Here is a 13,558-nt window from a genome sequence, read left to right as displayed (position 1 = left end):
CTCATACTTCAGGGTCATCGAAATGGCTAAGAGCTGCTCAGGTTCACTTGCTCAGCACAGACATCTGTCACAGTTTGTTTCTTTCTGAAGCAGCATATACACACCACTGTCAGCAGACATCCCAGGTGCAGTTACCCAATGCCCTGTCTCAGCAGAGCTAATTAGGTGTTCCTGTCCGCTATGAAAATGTGAGACAAACTCAGTGTGTCACAAACTCAAATGTAATGTCACAACCCCATTTCACCAGCAGCACGGATGCCAGCAGTTAGAAGTATGCACATCTAGAGCACAGCATAATTTAAGCTTTCCACTGAGGGCATGCAAATGGAACCTCTGCAACAGAGCACTGCTTGCCAGGAGAGATGCTCAGAAGAAGGGAAAATCCATTCATATTCTGCACTAGTACTGTATCTTATGCAGCTTCATTATTCAGTAAGTGCCTTCTAAATTACTAGTCATCCATTTGGTTCAAGACCTTTTTACACAGTGCAATGGTCACCTTTTAAAAGAACTACATGCATATGGTTGATATTTTATTTGTATTCTAATCAGACATTGAAAGCTTGTGCTGGAGAAAGCCTTGTTTGGCTTGTACGATAGTACATATTAATCCCACTGTCTCCTGATCCCTACATATATGAAATAAAATGTTAACAAAGGAAACCTTTGCCACAAAGGGTTTCATAGTTAGGTGAGTTAACAGTTGGCAAACCAGCAGCATCTAAAAGGAAAGACAGACAAACACCTAACCCAACAAATGCCGTTAAAGTGGGTGTGTGCACTAAAGAAACATGTAGCAACAAGGGATGAAGGAAGCTAGAGAGCGTTCATCCTACATTCAAAGATATAAAAGGAGTTCTACCCGCTGGCAGCATAACCTGAAAGTTTACATGGAGAGATTCGCAGAGCTGCCCATCACTAAGCAGTCAGAAAGGAATTGCTCTAGTAACAATTATCCACTAGGAACTTCCAGATGGCAGTGGCCATTTTTGCTGTAAATGTTACATCAGTAATCAGAATACCTAACACAGTATACCAGTAAATAACCAGTATACCTAAAAAGGAAATAAATTAAAAGAGAAAAAGAAAACAAACCCAAAGGTCTGGCATGCAGTTTTTCCCTACAGGGAAGCATGAACAGAAGATGGGAAGTACAAACCAGTCTCTTCTAAATGCTCAGGCAGCTCTGTTTATGACCAAGCCTCTGTTTTGACTTCATCCCTTTCCCCAGAAGACTCTCACTGAAGACCTTTATCCATCTCCAGTAATATTTGTAAGCATATAGGTATATATAAAATAAGGCTGATAAGAACTCATTAATTGAAATTAGAGTAACAGAGTATTCATTTAAAATGTTGGGTACCTATTGAAGTTGGAAGCAGGAGAACCACAAGATTCCCAGTTACACAAATACACAACCTTGGAGACTGTTTCTTGTAGTGGTCACTTTCCAAGGCTTTTTCTGCTAGTTTTAGAAACCTGCTTCTCTTCTCATAGCTACAGGGATGTATTTTGGTCCTTTCTGTACCATAAAACCAAGCTAATTCCTGCTTTCACTGTGAATGTAATAGCATACTGTAAACAATCAGTAAGAACTATTCAGCATATGGGTTGGAGTATGAAAAAGAATAGAAAGATGATAAATCTCCTGTGTGATTTACTGCCCAATATATACAATGATTCACCACAGTAATTTCCTGTTTGCAGTAGGCCAAATTCTCCCACCTATACAAGTGTTGAGTAGTTCCTTAATTGAGGCTACTGATTTGAGCAATACCATTTACAGAATAATAGTGTTTCATGTCACTAAGGAACTAGATCCTACCTCCAGATTGTCCTAGACTCATACAATGTAAAAGGCCAAGTGGGTGAAACAAAAGGAAAACATTTACCAGAGCAGAATGTGTCCTTAGTTAAAAATAGACATTCCTTGCGGCTGTCTCAATGTCAGAAAGGTAAATAACCTTGTAACTTCTGAAATATCCTGTAACAAATCCCTTAAGCGAGCTTCTTACAATCCGCTAAGGAAGAAACTGGAATATTGGCTCACTGCACGTCCTTCGTTCACAAACAGGACCTACAGAGCCCTGTGGATTTCACAGCAATAATAGAGAACTGTGTCATCCTTTTTAGTTGAAATCATAGGCAGCCATGCACATATGTGGATGTGTTAACCTTGCCTCTCCCCTGCGCATTCATGTTTTTCAGATCCAAACAGTAACATTACTAGATAGTAAGATCTATGGTCAGGGATCCAAGTAATAGCCTTTGCACTGCTACTGCATGTAGACTGGTTCCTGATTCTACACTTGACCTACAAGCATCAAATCTCCTGGCTTTGATCAATACCTAAATAATTCTTTCAACACCCCTGAGACTGGAGTTACTACTCTCAGTACAGAGAAGATGGAGGATTGTGCAGGTCTGTAGGGAGGAGTCATTACCCAGTTTAAACTAAAACATGCATGTAATATTGATCTTTTATTTTGCTCCAGAAAGTCTGGCTGCTTTCTGCTCAAACTGGTATAGTAAGATGATTCTGCTTGGGAGTAAAGCTGGAATGCTTTCCAAGACACAGCTAAGGAAGCTGCTGCATTTAATAAGCATTGTAATTGTTCTCCAGACTAGGTCCTCGAGAGAAGTATCTGTTGATTGAGTCAAAATGCCATAGCCCACAAGTCAGATTCTACAATGAAATCTATTTCCCAGGGACATGAGAACGATGGTCCCGAAGTCCCCTTGTGACAAGGAAACAGACTTCCTGTAAGAAGAGTATCCATCCAAATAGATGGGTTACTTAATCCTACGGAGTTTTGGTAGCTGCACCTGTCACAGTATTCAAGAACCCTTCCTTGCTAAAACAAAACAAACCCCCAAACAAACGAGGTTGTCCTTAACGGAGCACATAGCACTCCTCTCTCTCTTCACAGACTCAAAGCTATGCTGATTGTAAGGGCTGTTCTTCTTTAGCTAAAATCTCATGTTTAAGGATGCATATTTATTTTTGCTTCATGAAGGCTGTGAGCAATAGGTCCTTGTTCACAGCCTTGGCTCTTTCCTGAGAAAAGAATTCACAAAACATTTACTTCAGGATGGGTTACTTGTTTGCACAACCCTGTCAACTACTCTGAGTCAGAAGCTGCTTTTCCCTACTCAAAGCCACTTTCAGTAAATCAACCAGAGTTCAATTTTTCTGCTTCATACCTAAGGAAAACCACTTTTCAGCTTGTACTCAATCTCTTCTTGGGAAAAGTCATTTCTTCATCAGCTGCTGCTAATTGTTAGGAAAGAGGGTGGGGCCTTCCCAGGCTGACGTCCCTCAAGACATAGCAGAGTATAAAGAGCACAAGTGAGAATCGCAGCCAAGAAACTCTCAAAAGCTGTTTCCAGTGACTGCTGGGATTCCAAGGCTGGCTTTTTTGCAACTGCTGTAACTTGCTACTAAAAAGAGAAGGAAGCTGAACTCAGCTCATAGCTGCTCATTACACTGGAGAATTAAATGCAATTACCACGTTCTCAATGCGAAACTGGACTGATTTTGCTTTGTTTTTTTTAGACAACTGAATAAGCTTTTTTCCTCCCCTCTTCTTTTTCATCATTTTCGACACACACAGTGGTGATGTTGCAAACAGTCTGCATGAGTCCTGAATTACTGGTCAATCAAAACATCAGTGAAAATGAAATCTCTGGCTATAGTCCAGGCCAGGGATCTCCACTGCCTGGAGAAACAGCCAGTCCCAAAAGCTATTTTCAACAGAGCCCATCATTGCCAGACTCTGGATTAACTGAATTTAATGTTGCAAGTCCCAAGATCTACCCTCCTCCTTCATGTAAACCTCAAGAGATGTCTGCTCCCACTGGTAAGACCAAATCTTTATTCACCTTTTCTATTTTATGCAACACTATTATGCTGCTTTTGCAAAGTGGTAAAATACACTGACTTGCAACTCCTTTTATGGGAGCAGAGAGCTGTACTAACAGTAGCATGTACTAAGCTTCTGTGGCAATAATATCAAAGATACACAGCACACTTCTACTCATGTCTTGGTTTTATTTTGTTATGGTCTGCTGCTGAAGTCAGAAATTACTCTGTTTTGTAAAGGATGCTCCTTGAACTACAAGTTTGGTTCTGAATCTAACAGCAAAGTAATAGACATGACCTTCTTAGTTATTAACATTATAAAGTCATACGAAAGTGTATTTGGTGAATCATTGCCTTTGCTGAATTCTTCAATTTCAAGGTTACATTTGACATTTAATCTGACCCATCTAATAGTATTTTTACTGTAAAATAGCCTGAAAGATAATAATACATTAGTGGTATTTGGGGATTTTTTCATAAAGGTTTTCAGAGAGGCCTTTGAAATACTGCACAGAGTTTCATCACTAAAACACCAGTCCAAAACAGGAATTATTCCCATTTCTAGAGCAGTCTGAGAAATAAACTGTGTTTTTTGAGGTTACAAAGTTTTAATTATTCAGTGATAGGTTAAACATTGAGAAATGCCAGAAATCTTAGCACAAAATGGCAATTAAATATATACTCAAAACCCACTATTTGCTACGTGAGATTCAACACCCTCCTTCTGAAAAGGTGTCAGTCTCTCATGCCTGGAGTGGGGAAGAGAAACAGTATCACACAACCAGAAACTGCATCTTGTGTGACTGGTTTCCATGCCAATATTGCCTACTCGGAGACATCCCAAGTTTGGGGAAGCGCACCATTTCCATCTGTTCAGCCCCTACAGTTCTTCCCCACAGGACTTAGCAGCTGCTGGAGTCTGCCTGGCTACAGAGCACACACACACATATTTTGGTCAAGCAGGAATATTGGCACAGGCACCTCATGTTTTACTTAATGCTGACTGCTCACCCAAGCTTCATACACCTTTTTCATTTTAGGCTGCCGTGTGGGTTAATCATAAGTGTTTAAATCACAAGTGATGTTTCTATTCCTCATGAGCTGCAGTAGGAAGAGAAGCTTCTCTCTGCTCCAGCAAGCATTGCTGCTGGGTAAATCCTTATTTATCCTCAGTAAATACTATTTAATCCTCAGTAGCCCGCACTCCAACTCCCAACACTCAGACTCACTGGAACAGTGAGTTTCTATGTGGTGTATTCTATGTGCTAACTAGTTGAGAAGACCCTAAGCTAATGCAATAAAGATATCAGTTTATAGTGACAATAGCTGTTACTGAATGCATTCTACATGATGAAGGTAATTCTCGAAGGGGGGAGGAGGGTGGGACACAGTTACATAAAAGGTATTTCAAAAGCAACACATTTAAGCTCCTAATCTGGGCAAGACTTTCAAGTTTAGGGATTCAAGTACAAGATGCAAGAAGACCTAACACAAACAATTACAGAGTAGCTTGTTTTGACAAAGACAAGCTTGTTTGGACAACTGCATATATTCTCAAATAACTATTTCATTTCACTGCAGAAAATCATTGCTTCCCTTTGGATCACACCACATTGGCTTCCAAATACATCAAGAACCACTAGAGAAAGTCTCTGGACATAGCATCACTATCTCAATTCTGAAACAACTCTGTTCTTTATTGTTCCATTGAAGTCAATATATCAAACCACAGGACAGTAGAAAATTGCAAAGACAGATGAAAATCAGAACATGACTAAGAGGGGCAGTAATCTAAATAGTGTTGACATAGTCCCCCAAAGTAATCATGGCCTCTAAGTCACTATGACACCCTGAGCTGAAGGGCACTAAAAAAACCTGCCCTAAGCCAAGTCTCAAGATAGTATGTTTATTTCTGCACCACTGAAAGCTTTAAACCAGAAACATCTGACTTCTTTACCTTCTTCTTCCCAAGCATTCATCTGGATTTCCTTCTGCCTGCTACTCTTACCCTATTGTCCTCTTTCCAGCTCCAGTGCCACATTTACACTGGGTACAGTCTCTCCTCTTCTTTCACTCAAAATTGAAGAACTGAAGCCGTTTCTGCACACTACAGTTTGACAGTAGTCTTCATGTGGTAATTTGCAGGTTTACTCAGCTCTCTGCTTATGCCCTCAGATTGATGATCCCACAGCCAGCTTTGGGGTTTGTTTTGTCTCTTAAGAAAATAATTCCCTTTGTGAGGTTCCACAGTCTGTTGTAGCATGGGACACAATGAAATAAAGTAATTGTTGAGTAGGAAGTAGGCCAGAGCTAAGGAATGTGGGAGGCGATGTGGAAATTTCCCACAATTGATGATGAGCATCAGAATCACAGTCCTTCTCTCAGGGTGACATCATCCTCCCACTATCCTACAGTAGCTCAGAGATTTATGTTACTTTAAGCATTGTGTTATAACTTTTCCAGACTCTGGACTTAGATCTGATCCCCCTCAGAAGCGCTACATGGGTGTGAGAGTAAAGATGCCAGTACGGGAATTACTGAGAAAAATTCGTCTTTCCAAAGGCCTGGACCCAGCTCACAGCAAGGTGAGGACTCTCCTTGAGTTTAGAAAGGTTGCTCCCAAAGGTCTGGGATCCTGGTACATTCAAATCACACACTCAACTCTGCCAGTTTTCTGGAGAGGTTACGTCTGCAGCCTCTGCTTCTTCCATCCACCACATCAGTGGCTTTAACAGAGGTGGAGAATATATGAAATTTTAAACATGACAAAGGCCTGTGCTAGGAACATCTCTAAGACAGTAACAGCAAGAACCTCTTCATGCCCTGGATACTATGAACTATGCAATCAAGCCAAAGATTTGCTAAGAAACAATGACAATTTTGCTATAGCAACTCCAATTTCTGAACAACCTGCAAAAACAGCCTCAGAAGCTGGTTGATTCCCAAATTCCTGGTCTGTTGTAAAGATCTTTATAAGGCTGCCATGAATTACCCGCTCATGGAAATTTATTCACCTGCAGTCTCTGACGTTCAATGTACATAGCACAGGACAGAATTCACTTTGTGCTACAACATTTGCCGCTGTTTTATCTTCTCTTACGTTCAAGCATCTCAGATTGAGCTGGGTGTTTTTGTCTCCTCAGGAAGCCTCATTAATGAAGATGGTAACCAAAGGATCCTCAGGAAAAAGAGGTTAGAAAACTCCTTTCTTGGTAACAGAACCTCCTTTTCTAGTAGCATCATCACTGTTAGGTACCCGAAGAGCCAGACCACTTCTCTTATGTGGTTAGTGACCCATGCTGGTTCCCAGCTCCCCTTAAATTACAGGAGCAGGCCAGCTGTGCAACACCATGTATGTGTTATCTATTTTCTACCTGGGGCAAAATTTCTGATCCTAATATTTTTTGCACATGTCTCCACACACACACACACACACACACCCCAACTCAAAATAGCTTATTTCTTCATTTCTTTCCAACAGAAAAGAGAAGAGTTCACCCTTATACAGAGAAACAGCTTAGACAGGTATGCATAACACCTTCAACTCCGTGCTGCCAGCCTCCTCAGGCACATTTTGTATTATATCACTGAGTGAGAACAGGACATTTCATGTCTGATTTCCCTCCCCTATCTTCTGCCCTCCCCATTTTTGTTGCTGTTTCAGAGCAAGCAGAACGTTGGGCAAACGCTAAAAGGCTTAGAGGACCTCGATATCCTAGTGGAGGTACTGCAGGAAGACTTGAACAAAAGCCAGTTGAAAGAGGAGTCTCTGCATTCTGTGCCAGATGGCTTTTGGCAGGGCTTCTCCATGGATCTGCAAGCCTCCCGGTGGGAAACTGGAGGAAGCAAACAGGCAGTTGGTGGCCTGCAGGAAAGACGCCACAGCGTAACCATGTTGCGTTCATACTGCTGTTTTAAAGATTTCAACTCAGTATTGAGAGGAGAGGTAGAGACTTGTTTTCACCATGATCTGAAAAACATGCAAGAGTCCAATTCACCTGAATTATCCTCGAGGACAAGTGAGAAAGAGAGTAACTGGTGGATGCAGGATGAATGCACAAGTACCCAGAGAGATTTCCTGAGGCATTCTTCACAGAACACATCTCCACACTCGAACCCATCAAGAGGCTGTTCAAAGATGCATCTGGAAGCTCATTCAAGCTCTCCAGACACTGAAGGATATTCAAAGTCAACCCCGATTTCTTTCACACAGCAGGATCTCTCTGCCATCTCCTTCTTCCAGTTCCAGCTACACAGGGAAGAAAGTTTACTGAGAAATATCCCAGCAGACAAACTGCTTGCCCCTGATGAAAATGGCAACAGGTCTCCAATTTTTCTATTGAAATAACTGATTCCTATTTCCTGGGGCACCTCTTGTCCCGAGGCTTCAACTGCTAGTTTTGGACATACCTGTAGCAAAGGCTTCCTTGCTCAATAGGAAGCCCAGACTTGCCTCAGTACACTCGGCTGTAGGCAGATAGTAAAAATAGAAAGATTCCATATTCGCAGTAGTATTGCCAAACCAAAGCTGATATCAGGACAAATTCAAAGTGCTAACAGTATTAAAGGCTGAGTTCTATATGTAGGTGGTCACAAGAAAATGAAAATCAAGCAAAACAAGTAACTGCTACTAAAAAAAAAAGGAAAGATATGCAAAAGAGATCTTTTCCATGATGCAGACACTCTCAGGATAATTACTTGTGTTATTAGTTGGTAATAAAAATGGGTGGGAGGATTACACAAAAACATTTATATGCTGGTAGTCTAGAGCACAGACTTCCAAAGAACTAGGAGTGGCTGTTTTGCTAGAAATGGAATGAAACCAAAGGTTTTATTGATTCCATTCTCCCTAGGATGGCTAATAGAGAAAATAGCTGTCCATAAATTATATATATATATACATACATATATACACACACGCATTTAAAATTTTTTATTAGGTTCCATGCAGTTCAGATAGTTTGGGGAAGCTGGTACCAAATCAGATTGACAGAAAGCATGACATAAACTGTCCTAGTCTTGGTGGGAAAAAGATTAATTCCTGTTCCCATAGACAATCCTGTTTTCCCAATTTAATGTATTTACAACCAGCCTAGGAAAGCTAAACACCGCATCGTCCTCTTCCATGAAGTACCACGTTTAATTCAGAATAATTATTTCAGTGCAATAATAAGATTAGAGACTTGACTTTCCAGCAGTATTATAATAAAGTTACAATAAGCCACTCACTGCCATATTTTCCTGCATCTTTTTAAGCAATACAGAAAAAAAGATTCTCACGCATGAACAAATTTAATCACAATTAAGAAGTTCAGACGTTACTACTACCATGTTTATGTAATATTCACATAAAATTTCCAGCAGGCCACTTATCTTCATGAAATATTTAAACATCAGATTACATGCTCAAAAGAACATACAAAGGCAGGACAACACACCAAATAAGCTAATTTAATTTCTACTGGATGGTGAATGGTATTAGTTCTGTGTCAGCATCCCCTCTCTTTTATCCCCTTCGTCCTTCCCCACCAAAAAAAAGCAAACAGCAGTAAGTATCAGAGTTATTCCGACTTATCCAAGGATATGCTACAAGACAAGGGAGAAATAAATAAATAAAATCAATGCCTGCATTATGTTTTCTTCCAGGAGGAAAAGAAGACATGCCCAAATTTACAAGGAAAGAGGGAAATTCATCTTTTTCAGGATTAAATTCAGGAGAAACACTTGTAATATTTTGAGTAGTTCGGGGAGTCTGAATACATAGAGACACTGAGCTGCCCTCCTCCCTTCTCTTGATTTTTCAGTATCTTATACTCTTTTCCCTGTACCGAAGGATGCGTTAAAAAAGGAGGAGGAAATAGAAGATTGTTAGCAGAAAGGAATAATAGAGTCGCTGTTGGAGAGAAGAGGAATGGCATAACAGTAAGAAAGGAAGACCAAGAAATCTTGACAGATAAAAATCAGCAACTCCGTTATTTATATAGAGACTAAATAAATTAAGCACTTAAATATCCCAAGATATTGGCATTTGCAAACCTTAACATTTCATGTCTTAAAATATATTCTCACTCTTATTTTTAAGTATTTTAACCACTACTTTGTCTCCTATTTGTTTAAAACTCTGTTCTATTCCAGGCTGCTGCACAAGGCTGTTGCTCAGGGTAAAAGAGCTCTGACTTATGCACTTGCACAGAGATTTGCAACTCTAAATAAGATCAACGAGAAGGATGCAGAGAAACGGGTAGGATGCTAACTTGCCAAGACAGCGGCATTTTCTATCACATACAAACATCTTTCAAACCCCAGTCAAGCACCAAGCATCCTTTTGGACAGGGTGTGTCTACTGTATCCACTTGCAGAGACAGGAAAATAGGAACAGGGAGAAAGTGCTCTGCAAATTTTTGTCTTTAACAATGATTTTTCTCCCATTCTTCTCTTCTTAGACTGCATTACATCTTGCCGCAGAAAAGAACCAACATCTGATGGTGAGTGACCTGATATCCCTAGGAGCCAATGTCAACGAACAGGACAGTTTAGGGAAAACTCCACTCCATCTGTGTGCAGAGAATGGATATTTGAGAGTTTTAGAGGTAAGTTGGTCATTTATGTTGTACAAATACTGTGAAAAGGCAGAGCAAAGACAACAAATGTATGTTCTTGTTTTAAAAATATACGAGGGCTTTCTGTGCCTGAAAATTAGCTTTAGGCTGCTGTGGTTAAAGTAAGATTGAGTTGGAGGAGGGAGTATTCTGGCATTGTCAAAGATGAGCACTTATCTCAAGCTTCTTCATTTCAGGTTTTGAAAAATTGCAAAAACAACGGGGTGTGTGTTGAAGTGAATCTGACTGACCATTATGGTAAGAGGAAAAGCTTAACTGCATAGATGATTACTGTAGACTCCAAAAGTCTCAGACTACAGATTTTATCTGGGCCAAAGAATGCTCAATTTCATGTTTAAAACTGAAAGGTCTAGGAGGAGAGTCAATCAGTTTGAATAGAGCACTCTGATGATTAACCCAGTGTGGAATAGTTTACTCTGGTGACATGCTCAAGCACTGGATGTTTTGACTGCTCTGTGGTCTGCTCTGTTCAGGTTTAACACCACTGCACTGTGCTGCTCTTGCCCACACTGCCTTAGTAACCGAATCTCAAAAGACTGATACCAATACTGACATGGGAAGGTTTATCAGACTACGCAAAGATCAAATTCTGGAAGGAATTAACTGCTTATTACAAATGGGAGGAAAGCCTGAGTTACAGGTGAGGACCAGCAGCAGGGTGCTTGCTGTGGTCTTAAGTTTTCTTTTTCCTTTAGCAATCATGGGTTTTGCTGTCATTTGCAGGTACTAAATTCATGTCAAATTACCACTTCCCATTTAAAAATTGAGGAGAATACAGAACTTATGTGTTTGCTTCAGAGTCATAAATCTAACTGGCAGAACATTCTTCAAAAGGTAACTATAGCTACTTTTACACAAGCTCTAGCATTTGTACCAAAGAAACTAAAGCAGTAATGTAAGCTGTACCATCTTATAAACACATTAGATGACGCTTCCAACTTTGCCTTATCTTGCATAGGGCAGGAAATCCCCTGGGAATTCCTGGGGAAAAGCACTGTATGAGCTCTTACTACACTTAGTCCCATCTCAGCTCTAGGGACTGCTATATTTGCTATTATTTAGAGCAATCTAGTTGCATGCAAGTGCTGCCAGCATATTGTTCACGCCTGTCCCCAGTCCAAACTCCTCCTAGCAACAATACCTACATTTCCAACATTTTACAGCACACCAAGCCAGATAGAGGTCTCTCTGAAGCAACACCAGGGAAATTCTTCTCATGTTAATAAAGGACTGCTACAGGCCCAAGTATTGCCACTATATTCAATTACCTTCAGTGGCTTCTTAAAAGAGAAAGAGCTCATTTTCTCTGTCCCTTGGCACACACATTCAACACCAAAACTACCCCAAACCTGCATTACAGGGCCAAAAGTTAACTAGATTATCCTATGAGTATCAGCATTTCTTGCTAAAGTTTTGGTGGAGGAAGCAAAACACCAACAGTGAAAAGCAGAAGCCTGAGTGCTTAACAGAGGACTAGGTTTCAAGGGTGAAATTCTGCTCTACAGAAACAATGTACTATCTGCCATAGATTCTGGTATTCTTGCCCAAGATTAAGCAAATATGCAGTGCTTAAAAGCTGCAGCCCTTCTACTTTTTCTAGGGTCTTTTTTCATTCTGTCAGATAAGGGTTCCCACCAGTGTACATATACAGACACCAATAGTATAATAAGACTTCAATTAGCAATACAAACTTAAAGCTACATTTCAAGTCATTTAGGAACTTACCTTCTTAACAGTTATGCTCTGTAGGACATAAAACATAGCACAAGCAATTTCAATCCAGCTCATTTCTGACTGGACTGTTAAGGTGCCATACTCTCCAGTCTTACTTATGATTACGGGAAGAATCTAGGCTTCACATGTCAAAACCAGTACAAGTTCTTGAAACAAAGCCTACATCACTGTTAATGCTGGAAGTTTACTATTCTGGTTTCCTTATCTGTATAGAGTTACGGCTTGCTGGATGCTCCAAGAAGAATGCTTGGTCCCTCATCAACAGATAACTTTTCTGAGCTTTTTTCCATACCATCTTTGGACCTCTGACATCATTCTTAAAGGTATTTCTTGGTAGGAAATTGATTTCTCTAGCTAGCATCGTTGCAACTCAACCACTGTAATACAGTAGCTAGCTCCAGCACCTTCCCTGAATTGCTATATAACAATCATATGGAACTGATGGGAAAGATGCCCAGTGATTTATAATACACTTCAGATTAACTCCAGCGTTCTGGTCAGAATCTCTTTTGCTTGCAAAACTCCTTACTCATCCAAAACCAAGTGGAAAATAGGGCAATAAATATGTGGCATTAAAGAAACACTTAGCATATAGATTGAGCTGAATATTTGTTGGTTTATTGCCTTCCAGGGAAATGCTGCTAAAGTTCATTATCTGCACCTCATGGTCCGTGTGCTCCAACTGTTGCTGAAGTACAGACAGAGAACAGACATCAAAATTCTTCAAATGTATTATAGCTTTAATTGACTGTTGTATATATCTCTTCAGTGCTGAGAATTAAACAGTAAACCAATAAATGGAGAAAACCCTCGAGCCAGGTTTCAACAGTATTAGGCATTCAGTGTTAGATGCTCCAGTAAATGAATAAGTTGTAATTTTCTCACAAAGCTGATCACTTGCACTTCTCTTCTGAAGTTCGAGTTCCAGGTGTTTTACATTCTGAAGCTCTAACAAATTGTTAATGCAGGTGCCCAGCTCAAAAAAAAAAACAATCAACTTGGATGGATTGATCCTAGTCTTAAAAGTACCAGTGTAAGATTATTCTTTACAGTCCATATTCAATGTTCAGGTGTGCTGGAAATCACAGGCACTATGTAATTCTAAACATGAACTACGGGAACACAGAATCTGATGGGCTAGCTTTAATACCTCCTGCAGACCAGCTCAATTTGGCCAAGGCTGAAGTTGTTATGCGTTCAGGCAATCCTATTGGGAAAAAAAATAATCAAAATAAAACATACCCACACCATGTAACTGAGCATGTTCTCTCAACAAAAATTGAGCTATTTATTTATGCAATCAGAATTTGCCACCAATAATGGATTGTAGGTGAAGTCTGGG

The 13,558-nt window shown here is 40.1% G+C and overlaps 2 protein-coding genes and 1 long non-coding RNA gene across 3 annotated transcripts in view; 2 read left to right on the top strand and 1 right to left on the bottom strand.

Moving 5' to 3' along the window:
• Nucleotides 1–8,180, bottom strand: part of POU2AF1 (POU class 2 homeobox associating factor 1) — a 43,695-nt gene extending 35,515 nt beyond the window's left edge. Inside the window, exon 1 of the mRNA XM_057431970.1 lies at nt 7,569–8,180. Within this exon, the coding sequence (XP_057287953.1) occupies nt 7,569–7,767 (199 nt within the window). The 5' untranslated portion in view covers nt 7,768–8,180. The remainder of the gene's footprint in view (nt 1–7,568) is intronic.
• On the top strand, nt 3,845–12,984 carry LOC130611328 (NF-kappa-B inhibitor zeta-like). The gene is made up of 8 exons (XM_057431972.1): nt 3,845–3,860; nt 9,998–10,103; nt 10,306–10,452; nt 10,659–10,719; nt 10,956–11,122; nt 11,206–11,316; nt 12,430–12,539; nt 12,848–12,984. The coding sequence occupies exons 3-7, from the start codon at nt 10,345–10,347 to the stop codon at nt 12,523–12,525; spliced, it is 543 nt and encodes a 180-aa protein (XP_057287955.1). The 5' UTR covers nt 3,845–3,860; nt 9,998–10,103; nt 10,306–10,344; the 3' UTR covers nt 12,526–12,539; nt 12,848–12,984.
• On the top strand, nt 6,809–7,714 carry LOC130611329 (uncharacterized). Its single transcript, XR_008975226.1, has 3 exons — nt 6,809–7,054; nt 7,344–7,387; nt 7,527–7,714. It is a non-coding gene; the product is annotated as an uncharacterized LOC130611329 (long non-coding RNA).
• Nucleotides 12,985–13,558: the final 574 nt, after the last annotated feature.

The sequence above is a fragment of the Pezoporus wallicus genome, unplaced genomic scaffold (assembly GCF_028554395.1).
Source record: "Pezoporus wallicus isolate ANWC-B61680 ecotype Strahan unplaced genomic scaffold, APGP_CSIRO_Pwel_v1 scaffold_8769, whole genome shotgun sequence".
NCBI lineage: Eukaryota > Metazoa > Chordata > Aves > Psittaciformes > Psittacidae > Pezoporus > Pezoporus wallicus.
Note: the sequence above shows the minus strand (reverse complement) of the source record. Positions and strands in the feature narration are given on the sequence as shown.